The 23,706-nt window shown below is 41.5% G+C and overlaps 2 protein-coding genes across 4 annotated transcripts in view; both read right to left on the reverse strand.

The window, feature by feature from the left end:
• Positions 1 to 6,855, reverse strand: part of LOC109429145 (NGFI-A-binding protein homolog) — a 103,479-nt gene extending 96,624 nt beyond the window's left edge. For 2 of the 3 annotated variants that reach the window (XR_009998804.1, XM_019704995.3), the window contains exon 1: positions 5,593 to 6,851. Coding sequence is in view for 2 of the 3 variants with exons in the window: in XM_019704995.3 (XP_019560540.3) it covers positions 5,593 to 5,968 (376 nt within the window). In the remaining variant the exon portion in view is untranslated. Of the gene's footprint in view, positions 1 to 5,592 lie in introns of all 3 variants that reach the window. The other variant, XM_062856963.1, reaches the window with a different exon arrangement.
• Positions 6,856 to 10,421: 3,566 nt separating this feature from the next.
• LOC134290502 (uncharacterized) lies at positions 10,422 to 15,930 on the reverse strand. Its single transcript, XM_062857657.1, has 2 exons — positions 12,079 to 15,930; positions 10,422 to 11,966 (listed from the first exon to the last, which is right to left on the reverse strand). The coding sequence occupies exons 1-2, from the start codon at positions 15,928 to 15,930 to the stop codon at positions 10,422 to 10,424; spliced, it is 5,397 nt and encodes a 1,798-aa protein (XP_062713641.1).
• Positions 15,931 to 23,706: the final 7,776 nt, after the last annotated feature.

Genomic DNA, 23,706 nt, shown 5'->3' on the forward strand with positions numbered 1-23,706 from the left:
TTTTGGCCAATTTTGAGTTCAACAGGTTTTTGGTAAACAATCCGTGACGAGGAAAACAAAGTTGCCGTGAATACATTTAGTTCATCAATATAACTACGAGGTATTTAACAACAGGTTCTTCTATATGTGATATAATTGTGTTATAATACCTTATGGCTTCCACAGATTTCAATCAGAATTAGAATATAATGAGTTATAACTATCAAGGTATGTTATAATTGTGTTACATTTTTGGTAGACTCTTCTAATTGGGTGACGCTGATTGTTTTGTTTGTTAGTAGTGAGCACGCAAATAGACTCTTTCGCGACTGAATTGTAATTACAGAAACGATTTCAAAAATTTAAGTATGTTATTAAAAGCAATATGTAAAAAAAATATCGGCCGTAGAAGATGTTTCAAAATTATTGAAAGTAGTTTTCTGTGGAATATTATGGCTTAGGGTCCAGTTAACCTAGTGCATAATGCTTTGGATCTACCACTCAGAGACGACTGGTTCGATTCCCCCTCCGCTCTGTAAATTATCTCGCCTTCCTGGGTATAGTTTATATCGTTATGTTTGACTCACAATATACAAATTCATGCAATGGCAGTTACAAGAAGCCCTTCAATCTAACTGTGGAAGAATTTAAAGAACATTAAGTTGAAATAAAGAGGCAGTATAAATTCGTAGAAGCCAGGAAGAAGAAAAAGATTTAGAAGACACCATTATCGCCTGAAAATAGAAGATTATCATTACTCACACATTGAAGATGCAGTTACAAGTTAGTTACAAGCAGCTTTCTCATTGTTTTCATGTTTGAGTGTAGTTGATCAAATGATACTACAACAGCATCAACGGCCGGTTGATCAAGCTGATTTTCTTTAAGGGAGTAATCTATTATCCGGAATTTTAGACTCGATTATGCGGAGTACTTAATTTTAATGCAATATTTTTTTTTTTGTAAATTTCGATGCAAAGGTTTGAAATAATTTATTATTTTAAATAATACAGTGAAGATTGAACTTTGTCTTCTGCTGTTTAGTATTCTCTAGATTTTGTTAGCTTTTCAAGCAGATTTTCATTTTTTAAACAAGAAAATAAAAGTGATTTAAACTAAACTTTACCCTTTCATAACACTAGTTTACAGCATTTTTGAACTCGGTAAGCTGATGATCATTTTTGGTGTAGAATCATGCCCTAAGTTCGAAAACGCGAAGGAAAAAAATTACAGTAGAGCAGAAAATTTTTCGAATTTCCATACAAGGTTGATGATTTGAAAACAATTTTTGTTCTATTTTTAAGCAAAGTCGCTCACTTCATACATCTTATTCTCCGTAATCAATGCTCCGATTGAGCTGAATTTTTTACTGTAACTCGCTTACATATGATATGTCAAACTAACGTTGAGAAAAAAATTTTAAATTGTTTTTTTCTTATTAAAAAAAAATACATTTCTTCACGCTTTTTGGAAATTTTGCTAAAATTTAAGAATATTGTCCGTTAAACTTGCCAATATCTTGAATTTCATCAATCTGACGCAAAACTTGCATTCAGGTGATCGAAAGGTATTACAGGTCGGACTCGATTATCCGGAGTCGGGTTCCTATGCTTCTCAATCATGTATCAGGGGAACGGAACGCTCTATAAAGTTGAAATTTTGACAGTTTGTCAAACCAACTTTGATTAGTGATGAGTCAAAATTTCAGCTTCTCACAGCATTCCGTTTGCGAGATATTATTTTGGGAAGCACCAGAACCCGACTCCGGATAATCGAGTCCGACCTGTATATTCAGCTTTCATTTTACGGAAAAAATATTCAAAATTGGTTGAACAAAACGGAAGATATTTGAATTTTAGTCAATTTCGTATTTTTAAAAATTGTAAAATACAATATCCTAAACTCAAAAACTATTCTACTTAAAAATTTTTGAAGCACGGTTTCGAAATCAGCACTTTGATTAAAAAATTTTGGTTGTTGACAGAAGTTCACGACTTTCGTTTTATTTTGTAAACTGGTGTAATCAATCTTTATTCTAGTTTTTATTTTCTGGCATTGTATACAAATGAATTCTTCTTCTTTATGGCTCTACGTTCTTACTGGAACTTGGCCTACCTCACTTCAACTTAGTGTTCTTTGAACACTTCCACAGTTATTAATCGAAGGGCTTTCTTTGCTTGCCATTGCATGAATTTGTATATTGTGAGGCAAGCACAATGATACATTATGCCCAGGGAGTCGAGAAAATTTTCCCGACCGGAACGGGAATCGAACCTGCCGTCTCCAGATTGGCCTTGGTGAAGTCACGCAAAATTAATGAAATTGTAGGTAAATATCCACAAAATATTACAAAGGCGTGGAGAACATGTATTTTTTATCTGTTTCTAGGGAATGCTGGCAGCTTCGACGTCGTCGAAACGGTAAAACGTGGAAATCCTTCATCTCTATCGTCATCTCGGTATTGGTGTTTATAACCCGTAAGAGATCTTTTAATGCTTGGTGCCTAATATTACGTTCAATTGCCAATTTCCGTAATGCTTCTCTTGTTGGTTCATTGTAGAAGTTTGATTTAGAGCCGAGTATTAGGGCAAACAAACGATTTTCTCTGCCGTCGGCTCATCAGGTTGTGCATCACGGACTTATACCATTATCTTCACTGCCCAAGGATTTGGAACCTGCATTTTTCCCCTGTTAGTTGTTTAACACCAGGGATATCGTTGATGCCTTACGATTACTCAAATAGAAATATTTAGTCAAGCGATACTGTATCATTTGCAAATTCCGTGCAGATTACTTGTCGATAATGTGGCTTCTGCAGCAGTTGTGAAATCCAGCGTTCGGTGAGCAGAGAGTACAAAATAATTTTTCTATGATTTTAGAAAATTTGGCCTTCAACACTTTTTTACATTCCTTACACCTTTCTTCAAATGACGGTAATAAGGGCCATTTCTATAGTTTTTTTTTTTTTATATTTACGATCCATTTTTGTTTTTTAATGATCCTCACAAATTTTTCACTGATGGTTTGTTATTGCCATTAAAGGTTGAATGAACGCTAGTGATACACAGTCAATATTGAAGATAAGCTGGATAAAGAAATGTAGGAGGAGCGGACCTGGTGTGATGGTTAGAACACTTGACTATCTCGCCGAGGAGCTGGGATCGAATCTCACTCCCGACAAACTCACTATTCAACTTGATATTCAGCTTCCATCTTATTCAGTCATTGACACCATTAACCAACCATTGTTCAGCTATGACTCTAACTGTTCATTGTTCATTGTTACCTGGGTTCCTTGTTTGAATGTAGTTGAGCGGATGATACTAGAGCAGCATCAACGACCGGTTATTCAAACTGATTTTCTTTAACTGAGTACCGTCAAGTTGCCATTTACCATGTGTCTAAAGTAGATTTGGAGCGAATAAGGGCTTGGTTGGTACCGCTGTCATTTGCCTTCATAATAGGTTAAAATTAATGTAAAATCACAAAAGTATAAAAATTTTCACAAAATCTTGTGATATTGTATATTTAGTAGAGAGTGTGAAGGTCGCCTGATTCATTAGAATAAATAGCCACAGAAGTCCAATGTCGCGACTGTTCGTGTGACTAACATCTAGTTTGCAACGCCCTTACAGCGTCAGTAGCGGTACTAGAAGTGTCAAATCAAATTTGTTTACCAAAACAAATGGTCCTCTATAAGATGGACATTTAAAAATAGTCAATTAGAATAATTAAATGGGAAAAGTGACTACAGCGCCATTGAAGTTCTAGTGTATTTCTATTCCTGATTCCGTGGCAACAGTGTACGCAGAATATGCCACCGCAAGCGAAAAAAAGACAACAAAGAAGGCACGGCAACAACGCTTTGTATTTTCGTTAGCAGATAATGACAAAATCGCTCCCGAGTTTGTTCACAATAAAAACGGTAGAAATATTTGTCTCGTACTTTTCACATCGTGATTTTCGCATTGTTTTACAACTGAAACTCGACTCTGAGGTTTGCAAGAGTCTTAATTCGTCCAAATGCTTATGAATCTGATGATGTGGGTCGAAAATTTCACCAAAAAAGACGAAATATCGGCACACGCACGGCAAGCGATGTTTGTTTTATTGCTCTCTTCGCCTGACATGCGCTTGTTGCGGAGCGCCTTTACCAACATGCACCGCTTAGGACAAAGCGTTTGTTTTTCGGCGTGATCCGTTTTTCATACCCTAGTGGCAGATCATTCATTTATCGTGATAGTTGGGACCCATTCACCGGGTATCAGAAGCTTTATTCTATTCAGTTTGAAAATATTCAAAACAACATAGATAAGTGATTTTTTTGTATACATTCATTTGAAGTAATAACTTGCATTTTATTGATTTTATATATTTTTTTAAACAATAGGTGTTTAAATTTTTAAATTTTTCTAGCTATATGGGGCAACATGGGGCACGGTGAATGGAGACCATCGATTTTTCGGGTATCCATTCACCGTGGCCTTTTGTTCCAGTCAAAAATCAGTAGTTATCGTACTTTCTAGTATGTAAAACTAACTTCAATAATGCCAAATGCATACCGTATAGGTGAATTTAATTACTCCTTGGTGAAATAAAATCGTCACTACATCTAGTTTATGCAAGCGCATCTTTCGTTTATTGACTAAGAATGCAGTGGACGAGCAGAATAGCACTTCATGTAAACTTCCTTTAGTGCCAAAATGGCATTTTCAGCGACCATTGAAAAACTTGGAAAAAGTGCGTAAACCTCGAGTTTATCAACAAATTTCGAAACGGGTCTTTGTGAGATGAAAGTTTCCATAGTTTTCATCTTCTTTCATCAAAATCTGAAAAATGACAAATTTTGAGCCATGCCCTATTGCTAAGAACCGACGTATCTACAGTTGTTATAATTTAGCGTTTGAATTCTAAGAAATAGACGAATTTTGTAAAATTCTTATCATGTTTATTTTTTAGATGTGCATTTGTGTATGCCGGAATTCATTAGGGTGGGTCAAGATGATATTTTTCTCAGCTCAAGACGTTTGTGTTGCTTTTGCTCATTGAAATTTTTTATAGGATTGCAGAATTAAATATACTTTTTTTTTCTCATAGATTGTAATTTTTTTTCAGAAAATGTGCAGACGATGATGCAAAAATATTGTCCACGATGTGCCGAAAAGCTTTGTTCGGGAACACAAAGTGATGAGATGCATGTGAATAAAAGTTATATCCTAAAAAACCGTTTGTGCCTTTTCAGGTTCCGTGTGTAAATAGGCATAATAGTTTGAATGAAACTATACTCTTTCTATACAGTATAAATGTATACTTATTTCACAAGCGTCGAACCACTTCGAGGTTTTTGGCAATTTTTTTCGGCACATCCTAGGATAAGCTTCTACATCATCGGTTAAACAATTTCAGATATATTTTCTTCTTGTGAAAAATACAGAAACATGGTTTTACGATGCCTAATCAGCTTATGAATGCATATGTATTTCAAAAACAATTGAGAACACAAAAATGCAATATTTATCGCGTCTGTGAACTGAAATGTTGCTGATTTAAAGAAATACCTGTTCTACAATATAGTATTGATAATATATAAAATAATTGACAACATTTACTTACTTGTACCGTTGTTGTTGCGTCCCCAGATCTTCCTCGGCGGGCTCAGCACGGGACTGGCCACACACGAAGTAGCCGCTGAGCTAGTTGTCAAAGCACCGGACGATGCCTTCACCGGTGTCGCCGTAGTGGAACCAGCCACCGAAGTGGTAATCTTTGGTTTGTCACCAGCGGCCGCCCCGATACCCGTTGTCACCGTCGTCGAGCTAAGATTACTATCGGAAAGACTACCTACACTAGCGCTAACACCCCCTGCCAGTAATCTACCACCATCATCTACCACCTGTGCACAACTCTGTACTATGACACCACTCGAGACCGTCGTGGGCGAAGAAACCGGCGTGTGTTCCATTCCCGATTGCGAACTTACAAGGCACATTCAAAGCACATCCCGAGCAAACGCGAACTAATGCGATCGATCGCTGCTGACATACGCGAAAGCAATGACATACGCGCGAGTGAAAAAAAAATCGTGCAAAAATAAGCGACGAATTTCGAAAAGATAAAAATCAATCTAACAAAAACTAATTGGATAATTGCAACAAAACCCCTCAACAAATTTAAAACAAATAAATTCGAGCCTAAACTAACTAACGAAATCCAACAACTAAAACTAAAATCAACAGATCTAAGCGACTTTGGAAAAAAAAATCACTGCCGCGTATCAGTCTCTCCTTCACACGTGACTCTCCGTTTGCGTATCGTATATCACCGCACCACAGTCCGTCACAATTGTTTATATCACAGTGCGCGCAATGGATGAAATCCTAATTTCGACGAGAACGGTTCCTTTGTTCTCCAGTTAGGTATGCTAATTGCCGACTAGTTTCGACAATTCTCGCTCTCACGATTGCACTCGATTACTTTGATTCTCCGGTCGAAAGAAGCCCAACGTCGGAACGTGGGCGCGAAATTTGTCTAATTAGCGATTATGTTTTGGCGATGAAAGAAAGGTTAAAAGATTAGCTCCTAATGACAACAACTTTTCAGATCGAAGTCAAAAGAATATCTGAATCGTTGTTCCGTTTCGGACAGCATGCCGGGCACGCTGAAGGAAAATCAGCCACAGGAGTCGCAGCCAGCCATATCGTTATGATTGTGGTCGTAGCTGGCGGATATGTGTGTGGTGCGGCAGACCGCGTGGTCCTTCGTCGCTCAGAGTTTTCTCTCACTCTCATTCCCTCCCGGTTGGAAGCCGACAAGGGTAATGCAATCGAGCAGCGAAAGAGTTGAAAACTAGATGATTACAGGTATTGCTCGATATTATAAACATGTCCATCCAATTGAGCTGAGTTGAAAATCTAAATTTTATTTCTAAATTTATTGTTTCATGTTTTTGTATTCCAAAAACGTATACGAACACTGTATTTTATTTTATACATGATGTGAATTTTTATCGACAACTGAAACCAATAATGATGTATTAAACGATTTCAGTTCAATGAAATGGGTCTCCAGTTAGCCTAGTGGTTAAGGTTATGGATCGCCAATCCGGAGACGGCAAGCTCGATTCCCGTTCCGGTCAAGAAAATTTTCTCGACTCCCTGGGCATAGTGTATCATTGTACTTGCCTCACAATATACAAATTCATGCAATGGCAGGCAAAGGAAGAAGGAATTAATAACTGTGGAAATGCTCAAAGAACACTAAGTTGAAGCGAGGCATGTCGAGTCCCAGTGGGGACGTAGACCCAGAAAGAAGAAGAAGAAGTTCAATGAAATGTGTGTTGCATTAAAGATTCATGCCATGAATATCTGTAGTTTTTGTTCAAAAAATAAATAAATAAAAAGAATTTTCACTGTATTATTTCTATGAAGGAATAATACAGTGAGGGTCTGATTTCATCAGTACCTGGTTGCATTTTGGGCTGACAAAATCGGGTAGGGTAAAAGTATCAGTTTTCACCAGTCGGGTATTTTGGGCATTGTTCGTTATACAGCCTGGATCGATCTAAATCAGCATGACTTCAACCGGTGATATATTCACGGTTTTCTCGGGGATCCCTCCAGAGATTTCTCGAAAAAAATATATAGATTAGGTCTGTCCACTTTTTCAAAAATGTTCTTTGATTCTCTAATCCACCCGCATATTTTGATTGTCATTCAAAAAGGAGTCACTGGTTAAAATTTCAGCTATATCCGTTCGACATGTTGCAGAAATAAGGAAGGTTTGTGGACATTTCATTTTGAATGGATTTATATTCAGATTGGAAAGAAACCAATTATATCTTGATTACCTAAAAAGAGGTTTGAAACTAATCGACCAAGAAGCAGAAATGAAGGCACTTTTTATAAAGAACTTGATATTCAATTTGGATGCTATCAGATTTTTTTTTACAAGAAACATGTCTACTCGAATTTAGGATTCCACAAAGATTGGCAAATAATGCCAGGGAATGGATTTTCATAGACAAGGATGTTAGTGTTAGATTGAACTTGAACTCAACAAAACTGTTATATGATTATTTCGTTGATTTAAACAGCGTTCCAAGAACAGGTGAGAAACTCTCTGCTGACAATATTCGCCGAAATTCACAAAGATGCTCGATATGTGGAGCTACGAGGAGCTACAGACACTGTGTGCCACAGAATAAAACAATGTAAAATTGCTAAAGTAATATGGAACTAGTGCGGTCAAATTATAAGGGAAGAATGGGCATAAAAATTAATGACATAAAGGATATTCTCTCACTAAAAAATAAATGTTTGAAAAATAATGCGGTAACTATCTCAAATATGTTAACTACTAAATTTGTTATTGTTATGTAGCATAAGAAGCTTTACCAAATCTACGAACTGTTTTGTTTTATGTATTTAAGGGGTTATACAGTGGGGAAAATCGTTAAAACGCATATACATATTCAAGTGCTTTATTGTGAACGACCGATGGATAAAGCTCAGTCAGGTTTCAATTGGTATGTCTCTGCAAATTATAACAATGAAAATATATTCAGTGATAGGGAAATTCATTTAAACGCATCGATACATCTTTATTGAAATTAACTGATAAAACAAATATTATTCAACAATCATTCGTCAATACTCAGTTTGCTTTCCGTTTTCTTGATGGTTTCGAAAATTCGGCTTGGCATGGAGTTTACCAAGATTTCGAGCATCTTAGGAGGAATTGATCTCCAGGCTTCTCTCACGGCTACTTCTAGGTCACGAATTGTTCTAAACTGCCTTCCATCTTTATAGACAAGTCGTGCCGGAATACCCCACAGGGTTTCGATGGGATTCAAATCCGGACTACGTGCCGGCCATTCCAGCAAACTTATGTTTCGATCTGAAAACCATTCCAAAGTCTTCTTGCTGATGTGGATCGCTGCATTATCCTGCTGAAATATGAAGTCTTCGGGTATTACGTCTTCGGTAAAGGGAATTAAAACGTCCTCGAGTAGTTCAATGTAGTTTTCTGAACTCATTATTGTGGAAATCATGGCAACAGGAGTCTTTCCATTCCGAGAAAAAGCCGCCCAAATCATCAATGTGCCACCTCCGAAGTTCCGGCTTAGTTTTATTTGCGGTTCCTTTCTCAAATCGTGTTGATTTTCGAATCAACGGGTACTTAATGGGTTGAATCCGCGATTATAATCGCCGTACTGAAACACGGGTGCTTGGTGTAGTTGAACGGCTGATTATAATTATCCTGTTTGATAGCAATGATTTACATACATAAATGCTTTAGTATGGTGTACAGATTTAGTGATTTGCATATTTGAATAGTTTGTGTCGTATGTGTAGTTATAAACAGTAACTTACGTTTAGTCCCTTTGATAATCGTCCTGTTCGTCTCTGTCCGAGTCTATGTCTAAGTCTTAGCAACGGTTTGGGAAACTACATAATAATCAGAAATAAAATATATATCTAATTCCTAATAGAGTTCTATAAATTCTAGCCTTACCAGTCGTGATGTAATTCAGCGTTTAGTTATAGGTTATATATCGGCTCAATGATGATCAAATTCACTTGTTGAACTGAGAGACAAAAGTTATTTTAAGGTACATTTATATAATTCAACAATTCAAGTAGGTTTACCTGGCAAATTATAGCTTTAAGTAAAATTTTAGATGATATATTTTCACTCGAAATAAGGATTTTTAACTTTACTAAATTGTGCTAAATCACTCGACCTGCGACTGTTATGTTTTTTTTCACTTATTTTTGTCCTTCTTTCTCATCTACTCACCGGTGACAGTTGAACATTACCTGTTATCTTGGTGTGCGTGTGGGATCAAGGTTGCTTTATGGAAGGTGTGATGCGCAGGTAACGATGTTCGCCAACACTCTCCCCAGGTACGTCGACCACCGTCGACTACTCCTCTTCGCGTCTAACGTCCAATACGGCAAGCTTGATTACCGGTCTCTCGTAGACTCCAGCAGCCGTCCTCACTGTTGCCGATCTTACCTTTCCGTCTCGACCAGGTCGGGTCGCGATAACTCTCCCTTTAGGCCAGCAGTTACGAGGAAATGTCGAATCTACGATTACGACTACGTCGCCGATCTTAACTGGTCGTGCGCCTGAAGTATACCATTTCGTCCTCCTAGTTATCTCCGGAAGATACTCAACGATCCATCTTCTCCAGAATTGATTTGCGATGACCTGAGATGTACGCCAGCACTGACGTACGATGGCTCCGCTATCGTCGAGCGTAGTTAGCGGTTTTGTTCCATTGGAGCTTCCCAACAGAATGTGGTTGGGCGTGAGGGCTGGAGCGGCGTCATCTTCAAGAGCAACATGTGTTAAGGGCCTTGAATTCAGCATATTTTCTATCTCGGTCAATGCATTACGAAGAACTTCTTCAGTTGGTCGACGTGGCAGTTTTAGGGATTTCAAACTGTTTTTAACACTGCGAATAAGTCTCTCCCAACATCCACCCATTGCGGGGACAAGGGTGGGTTGAAGACCCAAGCTGTTTCGGAACTGATGAACTCTTTCATCATGATTTCCAAATTGAGATCCTCTTCTATGTGGATCAACTCTTTGCGTGTGCCGACAAAGTTAGTCCCACGATCGCAGTATATGTAACGAGGAGTACCACGGCGAGCAATCATGTTGCGTATAGCCATTATGCAAGAATTTGAGGTGAGGGAATGTGCTATCTCGATGTGTACAGCTCGCGTAGTCATGCAAGTTGCTAGCATTCCCCATCGTTTCTCAACTCTTCGACCAATAGCAACCTCCATTGGCCCAAAATAATCAATCCCCACGTGGGTGAACGGTCGAGAGTAGGCGGCTAATCTGGCATCGGGTAGGTCTGCCATAATCGGAATACTTGGCGTCGCTCGATCGTTCTTGCAGCGCTGACAGTTTCTTCTCACTTTTGTACAAGAAGCTCGTACTCGGGGTATCAAGAACCTCTGTCGCAGCTCATTAACTACAGTTTCTTGGTTGAGGTGATGGTATTTCTCGTGGTAGTGGCTGATGATTAACGTGGTCACGTGGTGGTCACGGGGCAGAATTATAGGATTTTTTGCCTCTTCGGCAATGAAGAGACATCCGGTAGTGCGGCCACGCATGCGCAAAACTCCACTATCATCAATGAACGGTGTTGTTTTGAAAAGTGGATTGGTTCGTGCGATTTGTTGACCTTTCAGCAGAGTAGCAATCTCCTCAGTAAAGTTATCCCGTTGAGCTTGTTGAATTAGACGATTTTCAGCGGCACGTATCTCTTCCTTTATCAATGGACCGGTGAGAATCGGGTAGTGCTGTAGCTTGCGTCGACAGTTGGCCGGAAAGCGTAGTAGAAGCCCAGCTGCGTTGACAAGCCGTCTCCAGTTGGAATAATCAGTTACGTTTAACGCCGGTGTCGCAGTTGAAATATGCGCAACCAAATGTGGACGAAGTTCTTCTTGGGTGTACTTGTTGAATTGAGGTTGTTCGGGCCAGTTGCGCTCACTTCTCCGAAGAAATTCGGGTCCATTAAACCACCTGCTTCCAGCGGTGAGGTCTGGTCGCCCCTGCCATTTCGTGGCATCATCCGCTACGTTCTCCTTTGTTGGCACCCAACGCCATTCCGCTGCTTCCGTGGTATCAAGAAGTTCGCTTACTCGGTGTGCTACAAACTGCGTGAAACGCCGGTGGTCAGAGTTGATCCAACACAAGACATCTCGAGAGTCAGTCCAAAAATAGCGTCGGCCTGCTTGTATGGACATGGAATCAATGATTGTTTGTGCAAGTCTTGAGCCGAGGACTGCGGCCTGCAGCTCGAGCCTAGGGATGGACTGGAATTTTAGAGGAGCAACTCTTGTTTTTGCCGTAACGAGAATACATTCTACCGCCTCGCCGTCCGAGTATCTTAAGTACGATACGGCAGCAAATCCAGCCTCGCTGGCATCAACGAACGTGTGCAGCTCGATACTTCCATTGGAGACATCCTGAATGTGATACCATCGAGATATTTGAACACCTTCTACTTCAGGTAGTACTTGCAACCAATTTTGCCACTTCAAAAATCTCTTCATCCCATTGAGTTCCGGAACGCCAAACTTCTTGCAGTAAGACCTTCAAGTAGATTAGGAAGTGGGCAATCAAGCCAAGGGGATCGAAGATGGACATAAGCACCCTCAGTACTTCTCGCTTCGTGGGACGTCGTTGTCCTGCAAGAAGCGCAACGTCGTAGCGGGTCCAGCATATTTTATACGTCAACGTATCCTTCTCCGTACACCACCACAGTCCTAGAACTTTTTCCGTCGCCATTTCCGATGAAAGATCAAGGTTTTTTGTCTTCGCATCATCCTCTCCTAATGAACGCAGAACCGCAGAAGAATTGCTAATCCAGTTGCGGATCTCGAACCCGCCTTGAGAGTGAATGTATTTGACCTGTTCGACCATACGGACTGCCTCTTTCTCGGTTTTTACACTCACCAGCATATCGTCCACGTAGTGCCGTTTGATAATGACCTCGACCGCTTGTGGATATTTCGCGACAAACCGTTCCGCATTCAAATTTTTGACAAATTGTGCGCTGCTTGGTGAGCAACAAGCACCAAAGGTCATAACACACATTTCAAAAACAGCTGTATTTCCAGATTCGTCCTTCCAAAAGAAACGCTGGCAAGATCGATCCTGTTGTCGGATCCGTACCTGGTGGAACATCTCTCGTATGTCACCAGTTATTGCAATTCGATGCTCTCGGAATCGCAAAAGTATTGAGAAAAGTGAGCAGAGTTGATCGGGGCCCTTCAACAGCGCAGAGTTCAACGATATTCCAAATACCGTGGCCGCAGCGTCCCACACAATGCGAACCTTTCCCGGCTTGTTCGGGTTGAACACCGGAAATACAGGTAGATACCAGGAACGTGCAACCGGTTGTTCTTCCTCCTCCTTGGTCAGCTGTCGAATGTATCCTTTTGCAGTATACTCTGCGATCTTCTGGTTCAGGGCGTTGGCAAGCTCTGGATCCTTGGCCATTCGTTTTTCCAATAAGCGGTATCGCCGAAGTGCCATTGGTCGACTGTTCGGCAAACGAATTTCATCATAGCGCCAGAGCAACCCTGTTTCGTAGCGGTCACCGGTAAGATTGGTTAGCGATTCGAGCATTCGACAGCTGCGTTGATCTTCGGTGGAAAGTAAGGCTTCGTTCGATTTCACAACACCCAGGCTATCGAGAGCAAAATATTCTTTCATGGCTTGATGCAGGTCTTCGTCCGAATGATCGTCCCGCGATCCCACGTGAAAGGAGTAATGAACCATATTGGGCGCGTTTTCGCCATCGCTACCGCCACACACGGTCCAGCCCAGCCGGGTCTTTATGGCTATGGGTTGCTCTATCTTCCCTTCTCTACACTGCAGCACAATGCTCACGTGAGCATGTTTGAGCCCAATCAAAATCCGTGGACGAGCCTTCTCGTATGACTCGATGGGAAGACCTCGCATATACGAATACTGTTCCATTATTTTTCTTGCGTTCAAGGATTGCTGTGGAAGCTGGAGCTCCTTCACCGTACGCACATCGTCTAGTTTGAAACTTTTCGCTCCGGGGTACGTACCGGCAATCGCAACAGTAAGAGCACGAGAATCTTTTTCACACCGCTCGGTGCCACCGGTCCATCGAAGGTACAGCGGACTCTCAACTCCATCCAGCTCAAGCTCGTCTGCAAGGTCCTGGTCCATAAGGGTTAGCTTCGAGCCTTCGTCCAGAAAGGCAAACGTCTGCACGTAGCTGCCGTTTCCGTGTAGTGTGACTGGGAGATACCGAAATAACGAGCTACTGGAATGAGAACGATGACTGTTACACTCGTGCCGCGTCGAAGGGGAATCCTGTTGTTCTTGATGATTTTCCTCAGTCGCATGCGCCACATCTTTCTTGCTTTGATTTTCGTTATGGAGTAACTCGTGATGCTTACGGGTACAGCCATCTTTCCCACACGCTTTGACCCGACATCCCCCGCTGTGTTTTCCCAGGCAACGACGACACAGGTTGAAATCACGCACTACGGCCCACCGAGAGTCTCTGGGCAGCTCCAGAAACTGCTTACATTTTTCGATCGCTCTGCAACTAGACTTGCAAACCAGGCAGCCAACTGTATTCTGGCGAACAGTCTCTGCCTCCGGATATAGATCCGATTCTGTGCTTTCTATATGTGCGTTTAGAAATCCTGTACCCTTTTTGGTGATGCGTGACTCGTTCCGTGTAGCCTTAGGTTCTGACATTCCCGGTATAGTTACAGTACTAGCTGCTTCTGCCAAGGAGTAAATCCAGTTTCCGAAGGTCGCCAAATTGACTCTAGGAAGCGTATGGCGGTACCTAGCCCAATCCAGCTTAATCGACGGTGGTAACCTGCAGACTAGCTGGTGCAGCAACGACACGTTATACATGTGCTCTTCTAATTCACACGCATCGATGATGGCACAAAAATTCTGAACTTCAACGGCAAAATCCATTATCGTCTCAAGTTTATCTTCTTTTAGTGGTAGAAGAGCTGTTATCTTTGCTATCAGTGAGTGTACGATAGCTTCCGGCTGTCCAAATCTCATTCGCAACGTATCGATGACTCCTTTAACGTTGGAAGGATGCATCAGGCGGCTTTTCACTGTTTCGTATGCCTTCCCTGTTAGGCATTTTTGCAGTCGGACCGCATTCTCTGCATCCGTGAAGCCGCACATCGCCGTTGTGTTGACATATGATGAAAAGAATATAGGCCATTCTTCCGGCATACCTGAGAAACTTGGGAGATCCTTTGATACCGCTTGACGCGCCGCTAGTTGCTTCTTGGTTAGAGGACATGGGTCTTCGAAGTCTTCAAATCGTGGTTCTCTTCTATGGCATGATGGCCGCATCGGAATGCACTCGGGATCGTAGTAGTGTCCAACTGCGTTTAAGTGTCCACTCGGTTGATTTCTCAGCGAAGAAGGAGCAGGTCTGTTTACTGATGATCTCACTGGATCTGCAGTATTACCGGACATTGCTTTTACAGAAAACGTCCTGCCGATCGTTAGTCCCTCCAGTTGTGAAGTGAGTGGCCTCTCTCTTGGTGCAACCAGATGATTCAGTCCTACTAACATACTCGGGTTCTGCGTAGAATGCCGTTCCGGATCAAACACTTCTGGGTAGTTCAGCAAGCTTCGTTCGTCACGGTGAGTATTATTGCCACGCACCCAATCGTGTACTCGACTCATTCTGGAACTAGTTTCTGAATTTACTCTGGAACCAGACTTTGAACTCTTCTCACTGACTGCTTCTTCCAATAAAGCGTACTTCCTTTCCAGAAAATCTTTCGCTAACTTCTGCTCCTCCTCCAGCTTCTGCATTTGCAGCTTCAGAAGTGTCCTTGAAGACCTGTGTGATGATGCAGATGACAAAACACTCGATGCCCCACCATCGTCCACTTTCCTGTCCATGAATCGTTGTCGTTCCTTGCCATTTGAAGTCGGGCCATCCTGCTTCGTTACGTTCGCTACGGAAATTTGCTGATCTTCCTTATTAGATCCCTTCGACGTCTGCGGTTTCTGGGCGTCCATGTTGTGCGTAACATCAGCCGTTGGTTGAAGATGTTTGCTGGAAGTAGATCCCGATCGTTGGGCCCATTTTGCCGATACGCACTTTGGACAGCTCCAACTACAATCTGCTACCTCCTCCGTTACTCCAACACAGCCGAAGTGATGCCATTTATCACACTTGTCGCACTGCACCATTTCGTCGGTATCTGGACCTTTGCACGATTTGCAAGTCCGACCAGCCAGGGTCCGATCCACCACTGTTGCTTCATTTGGGGCTCCCGTGACCACTATCGATACATCACCACTCTCAACCACATCATCAACTTTCGCCTTGGAGCCCTTGCCCTTCTTTGACACTTTGACATTTTTCCCGGAACCGTGCGTTTCGCGACTCGACATTTCCGAATATGTAAACGATAATTATAACTTGTTGATTTTCGAATCAACGGGTACTTAATGGGTTGAATCCGCGATTATAATCGCCGTACTGAAACACGGGTGCTTGGTGTAGTTGAACGGCTGATTATAATTATCCTGTTTGATAGCAATGATTTACATACATAAATGCTTTAGTATGGTGTACAGATTTAGTGATTTGCATATTTGAATGGTTTGTGTCGTATGTGTAGTTATAAACAGTAACTTACGTTTAGTCCCTTTGATAATCGTCCTGTTCGTCTCTGTCCGAGTCTATGTCTAAGTCTTAGCAACGGTTTGGGAAACTACATAATAATCAGAAATAAAATATATATCTAATTCCTAATAGAGTTCTATAAATTCTAGCCTTACCAGTCGTGATGTAATTCAGCGTTTAGTTATAGGTTATATATCGGCTCAATGATGATCAAATTCACTTGTTGAACTGAGAGACAAAAGTTATTTTAAGGTACATTTATATAATTCAACAATTCAAGTAGGTTTACCTGGCAAATTATAGCTTTAAGTAAAATTTTAGATGATATATTTTCACTCGAAATAAGGATTTTTAACTTTACTAAATTGTGCTAAATCACTCGACCTGCGACTGTTATGGTTTTTTTCACTTATTTTTGTCCTTCTTTCTCATCTACTCACCGGTGACAGTTGAACATTACCTGTTATCTTGGTGTGCGTGTGGGATCAAGGTTGCTTTATGGAAGGTGTGATGCGCAGGTAACGATGTTCGCCAACAAATCGTGCCAGTAGTATGCGCAACAATCTGGGCCATCTAAGTTAATTTTCTTTTCGTCAAAAAAAATAACTTTGTCCCATTCAGACGTCCACGACATGTATTTCTTGGCGATTTTCAACCGTGCTTCAACATGAACCGGAGTGAGATTGGGATGTTTGGCTTTTTTGGTGTATTTTAAATGGTTACTTCCACGCAGTATCTGTGCAACACGCTTGTTTGTGATTGGAAGGTTCAGTTCTTCCTTGATTTGTGCTGCAGAATAATTTCCTGTCTCACCCAACTGTATGATTCGGTTACGGTCGCGGTTGGATATCTTCGAATTTCCTTTTGTTTTCTTTTTAACTCCATAAGCATTACCCTTTTTCAGCACGTTTCTGATTACCGCTTCCGATCTGCCAATCCTGCGGGCTATTTCACGATTACTTTTACCGTCTTTCTTCAGTTCATGAACCACTGCTTTCTCCGACTCCGTTAAATATTTTCCTCTAGCCATTCTGCAAAACAACCAGAGATCCGCGCGTGTTCTCTTTTATTTTCATATGCACGCAACAAAACAAAAGCAAAATGACAGTTCCACAAGGTAACAACAACATAGGTACGTTCGTTGTGCCTGTTCGTTAGCGTGCGTTTAAACGAATTTTCCTTGTCAAATAACGAATTCTACTCTTATACGTATGCACATCTTTTAGTTCGAATTATGTGTGATAAGCCACATTTTGAAACAATTAAATTTATCTCATGATGTATCGTTCGACAATTTTCGAATTTAGCACCATGCGTTTAAACGAATTTTCCGCAATGTATATGTTGTATACCTTCCAGTTGAGGTCGAAATACGTATCAGGTATCAGTAGGTCGGCTCTAGAGGCACGTTCTCCTCCATTTGGGAAATTTGTGCCATCGCCATGAACACGAGCCTATTCATCATTTACCTGACGGAAAAGGGAAGGAAAAAGGATAGGAGATGGGAAAGGACAGGTAAGGGAATAGGATCGTCATACTCGCAAAAGCGTACCACAATGGGTTCACATAGCGTCCTGAAAAGGACACTGTAATAACGCATAAGCGTGCCACAATGGGTTCGAACAGCGCCCTGAGAAGGGCACTGTGATAATGCATAAAGCGTAAAGAGAGCCTATAGTTCTTTACCACAGCGGGTCAAGAACAACAGAACGTCCTGAAGATTCAGGTTTCTGAAGTCAGTTTCACTTAATAAGTGTTTCCCGAGTACTCGGAAACGCAATTGCGCAAAAGCTGGACAGTTACATATTAAATGATACGAAGTTCCATAATCGGATTCACAGCTATCACATGCAAATGAATCAGCTTGCTGAATATTCGCCATGTGATAACTGAGTCGGCAGTGGCCAGTCAATGCTTTGACCAGCATGCTGCAATTCTGCTTTGACAGATTTGTTAGATACTTTGCCACCCCTAGAGATGGCTCAGTACAATACAATTTTGTTTGACGACATGACTCCAAACTATTCCAGTATTGTTTGTGCTGAGTGGCAGCCCAGGTGTCAATCTGAAGCTTCACCCAACACTTGGATACCGGAATAGCTGGCTCAGGGCCAATGAAGTCATGTGATGCTCCAGTACGAGCTAACTCATCAGCCAATTCATTTCCAGCGATGGAAGAATGGCCAGGTACCCATACAAGGTGAACAGCGTTTGCTGAATTCAGCTCCTCAATTTGAGTTCGACAAGCGATAACTATCTTCGACCTGGAGTTTGCCGAAGCAAGTGCTTTAATAGCAGCCTGGCTATCTGAACAGAAGTATATTACTTTGCCCATTACGTGCTGCTGAAGTGCTGATTGCACTCCGCACATAAGAGCAAAGATTTCGGCCTGAAAAACGGTGCAGTGTCTGCCAAGTGAATAAGACTGATACAGCCTTAGTTCACGAGAATAAACACCAGCACCTGCTCGACCTTCTAGAAGGGAGCCATCAGTGTAACATACGATGCCGTCTGAAATACTTCTCTCCAGATAACCAGATGTCCACTCTTCCCGGGAAGGGAATTTCGTGGAAAATGTCCTATATGGAAAATTACAAGCAATTGTAAGATCACTTGGAGCAAGGACAACTTTGTCCCAATTCACCAAAAGTGGTAACAACGAGGTGTGTGTTGAACTGCGGTTCACAGGAGTTTCCTCTAGTAAACCGAGTACCCATAGACGGTAAGTGCAAGAAAGTGCTTCTTGTTTGAGATGAATGTGTAGTGGGACAACGTCAAAGAGAACTTCGAGCGCTGCCGTGGGAGTTGAAGAGAACGCTCCAGACATCGCCATTAAGCACATCCTTTGGAGATGGCCTAACTTTGATTGGACCGTTCTCACTTCGCCCTTTTGCCACCACACAAGACATCCATAGGCCAATATTGGCCGAACAACAGTTGTGTAGATCCATTTGATATACTTGGGTTTTAGACCCCAAGTTGTACCAAAGGTTCGCCGGCATTGCCCGAAGGCCATACAAGCTTTCTTGATTCTGAACTCAACATGAGGTGTCCGGGAAAGCTTGGAATCAAGAATGACTCCAACGTACTTTACCTGTTCAGTCACATTGATTTCAGAATCAAAGAGACGTAAAGTTCGAACACCATTACGGTTTCGCTTTTCCGTGAAAAGAACAATAGATGTTTTACTCGGATTTACCGAAAGGCCATATTGGCGACACCAACCCTCAACTACCTGAAGAGCGTTTTGCATCAGGTCGAAAAGGGTGCTGATGCACATACCGACTAACAATGTTAGGTAGTCGTCGGCAAAACCATAAGTAGGAAAACCGCTATTATTGAGTTGCCTCAATAGCGTATCTGCTACGAGATTCCATAAAAGTGGTGATAAGACTCCCCCTTGGGGGCATCCACAAACACTCAATTTCCTAATCGCCGCTTGACGCAATGTCGAGAAGAGATGTCGGTTTTTGAGCATTTGGTGAATCCAATTGGAAATCATTGGAGATATACCATGACCCCGTGCGGCTTCCAATATGGCATCGAAAGGCACGTTGTCAAAGGCACCCTCGATATCTAAGAAAACACCCAAGCAGGATTGCTTTTGAGCGAATGCCTTCTCGATATCGTAAACAACTTTGTGTAAAAGAGTCATAGTGGACTTTCCAGATTGGTAAGCATGTTGGTTCACATGAAGAGGCACATTGGCCAGATAAACATCACGGATGTGATGATCCACAATGCGTTCTAAGCATTTCAGAAGAAAAGAGGTCAAACTGATAGGTCTGAAGCTCTTTGCTTCTTCATACGACGCGCGACCCACTTTCAGAATAAAATTCACAGTAATATCCCGCCAGGATTTGGGAATATACCCTGTAGCAAAACTGCAAACAAGTAGTTGTTTCAAAACATGTTTGAAATGATCAAATCCCTTCTGAAGCAAAATAGGATAAATCCCATCTGCCCCAGGAGATTTGAAAGGAGCAAAGCTATTAAGTGCCCATTCAATCGATTCTAAAGTTATGATACTCCGAGCCGAAGCTAAAGAATCATAACTACAAGAAAAGACATCAGGTTCATCCGAAGATGTAATATCCACACATCCGGGGAAGTGTGTACTGAATAAACATTCTAAAACTTCCTCATCAGAGGAAGTGAAATCACCATTTGGCAAACGAAGTTCGTTCACTTGAAAATCCTTAGATTTTGCAAGGATTTTGTTCAATCGACTGGCTTCACTCAGACTGGAAACATTTGTACAAAGGTTTTTCCAGCCGGATCGTTCAGCAGACCGAAGAGCTTTCTGGTAGGCCTTGCGAGCCGACCTGAAAGCCTCCGATCCAGCCGAACGTCGTCTGTTCCAACTCTTTCTACATTGTTTCCTAAGCTTCGCCAGATCGGAGTTCCACCAAGGGGTTCCTCTTGTGGTCTTCACAGACCGCAGAGGGCAGGCTTCTTCAAAAGCTTCCATGATGAAGGCCGTTGTGGTATCAACGGCATCATCTAAATCACTTGGAGTGTCAATTGATGGTGAGTATCCATGAAATTTGGCTGCAACCAAATCGGTAAAGAGATCCCAGTTGGCTGACCGGGGATTCCTGAAACGCAAAGTTTGCGAAGTAAAATTCACATGTTCAAATAAGATGTAACGATGATCAGATAAAGATTCTTCATCTGACACATGCCAATTGGTCAGCTCATGACTAATTCTGCTAGAGCAAAGCGTTATGTCTAACACTTCCTCTCTACCAGATACCATGAAGGTTGGGCGGTTGCCTATGTTAAGTAATCCAAGATCTGTACTACTCAAGTATTCCATCAAACTGGAGCCTCTCAAATTGATGTCTGAGCTGCCCCAGATTATATGGTGAGCATTAGCATCACTACCAACAATTAGCGGAAGGCCTTTTGAAGTGCAGTATGCAATGACTTGCTTGAAAGCATCCGTAGGGGATGGTTCATCATGCGGTAAATAAACCGAACAATAAACGTATTTCCTGTTGAGGTTTCCAACAGATACATCTATTATGATAGCACATACATCTCTGGTAGTTAGTTCAGAGATGAGTGTAGCAACGATTGCGTTGTTGACAAGCACACATGCTCGAGGCATGACACGTGAATTTGCCATTTCATTTTTACTGAAAGTAGCAAACACCGGATTGACAAGGTTTCCTAAATAGAAATTCCCCTTACGAAAGTAAGGTTCTTGGACTAACGCCACTTGGGCTGTACCATTTTGCATAAGTCTACAAAGATTGATCGTTGCTGTTCTTTTGTGCTGAAGATTGATCTGAGCTATCCTAACCGTAGCCACTACCCAAACTAGGCAAGATTAAACTCTTAACAATCACAGCACAAAAAAGAACAGCAACAATAAAGCCAGATCGGTATCGAATTGAGGGCGCCAAAGGCGAGGATGCACAGAATACACTGTGTAAAACGCATAATGCGAAACCATATAGGTGAAAATCTAAACTAATTAATAACATCTTCATAATCCCGCCCTTATTCAGCCTCAAGTATGAGATTGAAGAAGGGCAGCTGATTGTCTCGGAGAAACACAAGGTCCACCGCGCTATTGCTCCGGTTAGCACAGTAAGGGCAAATACTGTGGAGGGTGCCCTGGTACTCCACAGGCTCCGTTTGCGGTTAGGTTTTTATTAGACCCCCCTAGCCATTCATTCCTAGGCACGGTAAGCATAAAGCCGCATAACACCATGAATTAGGGGTCACCTGATTAGTGGATTCCTACCACTGGAACAGGCGGTCCGTAGTGCTATTCTTAGCCAGTTGAACTAACCGCTACCGACACTACACAGCTATCTAGGCTGATCGGGAAAAGAAGTTGATATTGGTGATCAACTTCATACGGGCCCGAAAAGCCGTTACCGGAGTGAGATTGGGATGTTTGGCTTTTTTGGTGTATTTTAAATGGTTACTTCCACGCAGTATCTGTGCAACACGCTTGTTTGTGATTGGAAGGTTCAGTTCTTCCTTGATTTGTGCTGCAGAATAATTTCCTGTCTCACCCAACTGTATGATTCGGTTACGGTCGCGGTTGGATATCTTCGAATTTCCTTTTGTTTTCTTTTTAACTCCATAAGCATTACCCTTTTTCAGCACGTTTCTGATTACCGCTTCCGATCTGCCAATCCTGCGGGCTATTTCACGATTACTTTTACCGTCTTTCTTCAGTTCATGAACCACTGCTTTCTCCGACTCCGTTAAATATTTTCCTCTAGCCATTCTGCAAAACAACCAGAGATCCGCGCGTGTTCTCTTTTATTTTCATATGCACGCAACAAAACAAAAGCAAAATGACAGTTCCACAAGGTAACAACAACATAGGTACGTTCGTTGTGCCTGTTCGTTAGCGTGCGTTTAAACGAATTTTCCTTGTCAAATAACGAATTCTACTCTTATACGTATGCACATCTTTTAGTTCGAATTATGTGTGATAAGCCACATTTTGAAACAATTAAATTTATCTCATGATGTATCGTTCGACAATTTTCGAATTTAGCACCATGCGTTTAAACGAATTTTCCGCAATGTATATGTTGTATACCTTCCAGTTGAGGTCGAAATACGTATCTGTCAAAGGATGCAAATTCTTAGTGGAATTTAAAGGAACAGTACTTAACATGATTTTCTTTTTAAGGGTGTTTTGACCGATTTTTTTAAATCAGTATAACTCAAAAATTGACGGACGTGTTTTTGAGGAAGAGCTTCTGCGGGAATACTAATAAGATTTTATTTTTGTGCATTATGCTTTAACGGAGAACAGTTTGCGAGTCACATTAAAACAAGAAAAATCAATTTTTAATGTTCATAAAATCGAGATTCAACCTAGTTCGAGATGTACCTCTACCATCCAACCAACAGTATAGAAAACACGTTGTTTGACGGAGAGTGAGAGAAAAAGTTGAGCGCGACTTGAAGACTCCGCCTCAATGCTTTTTTTTCTTCGCGCGGCATGTTTCGAACCCCAGCATAATTTTAACAACAATTTTTTCGAACCCTTTCCCAATGATGATGATCATCATCGATAACAGTGTAGGGCTGAACTGGTACTTCTTGTATTTCATCATCATCATCATCATCGTCTCACCCTATCTCTCCGATTGGAACCGACCGACAGCATCAGCACGCGGGGTTAGCAGTCTGAGTTTTTTTTATCTGACATGCAGCATTCTTTCCTCGGGCGCGCGTAAGAGAGTAGCATCGAGGAGAAGAGATGTCTCGCTCGAGGTGAGTGAAGGGTTCACGTATGCAATTAAGAAGGTAAATTGGAGAAACAAAAAAAAAACTGTGGCAAGGATTCGAATTCTTGATCATGTGAAGGCTTTGGTGAGATTTCTGGTACTTTGACGGTAGAAAAACTTCTTTTGCATAATGTGTATTCCAGACGAACTTGTTTCGGGCACATTTCAACGATCTTTACTGGATGTGGGAAATGTGAGAAAATTTATCTCAAAAGACGTTATAGATGTCATCTGAACATTTTGTGGGCCACGTGGTTAATGCTATTTAGATTT

The sequence above is a fragment of the Aedes albopictus genome, chromosome 3 (assembly GCF_035046485.1).
Source record: "Aedes albopictus strain Foshan chromosome 3, AalbF5, whole genome shotgun sequence".
Taxonomy (NCBI): domain Eukaryota; kingdom Metazoa; phylum Arthropoda; class Insecta; order Diptera; family Culicidae; genus Aedes; species Aedes albopictus.

What these genes read in the sequence shown, in the direction of transcription:
- LOC134290502 (XM_062857657.1), bottom strand. Translation starts at nt 15,930, where the DNA reads ATGTCGAGTCGCGAAACGCACGGTTCCGGGAAAAATGTCAAAGTGTCA. An exon ending in TGAAGGTCTTACTGCAAGAA is followed by an intron (nt 11,967 to 12,078) that starts GTTTGGCGTTCC and finishes TATCACATTCAG; the next exon opens with GATGTCTCCAATGGAAGTAT.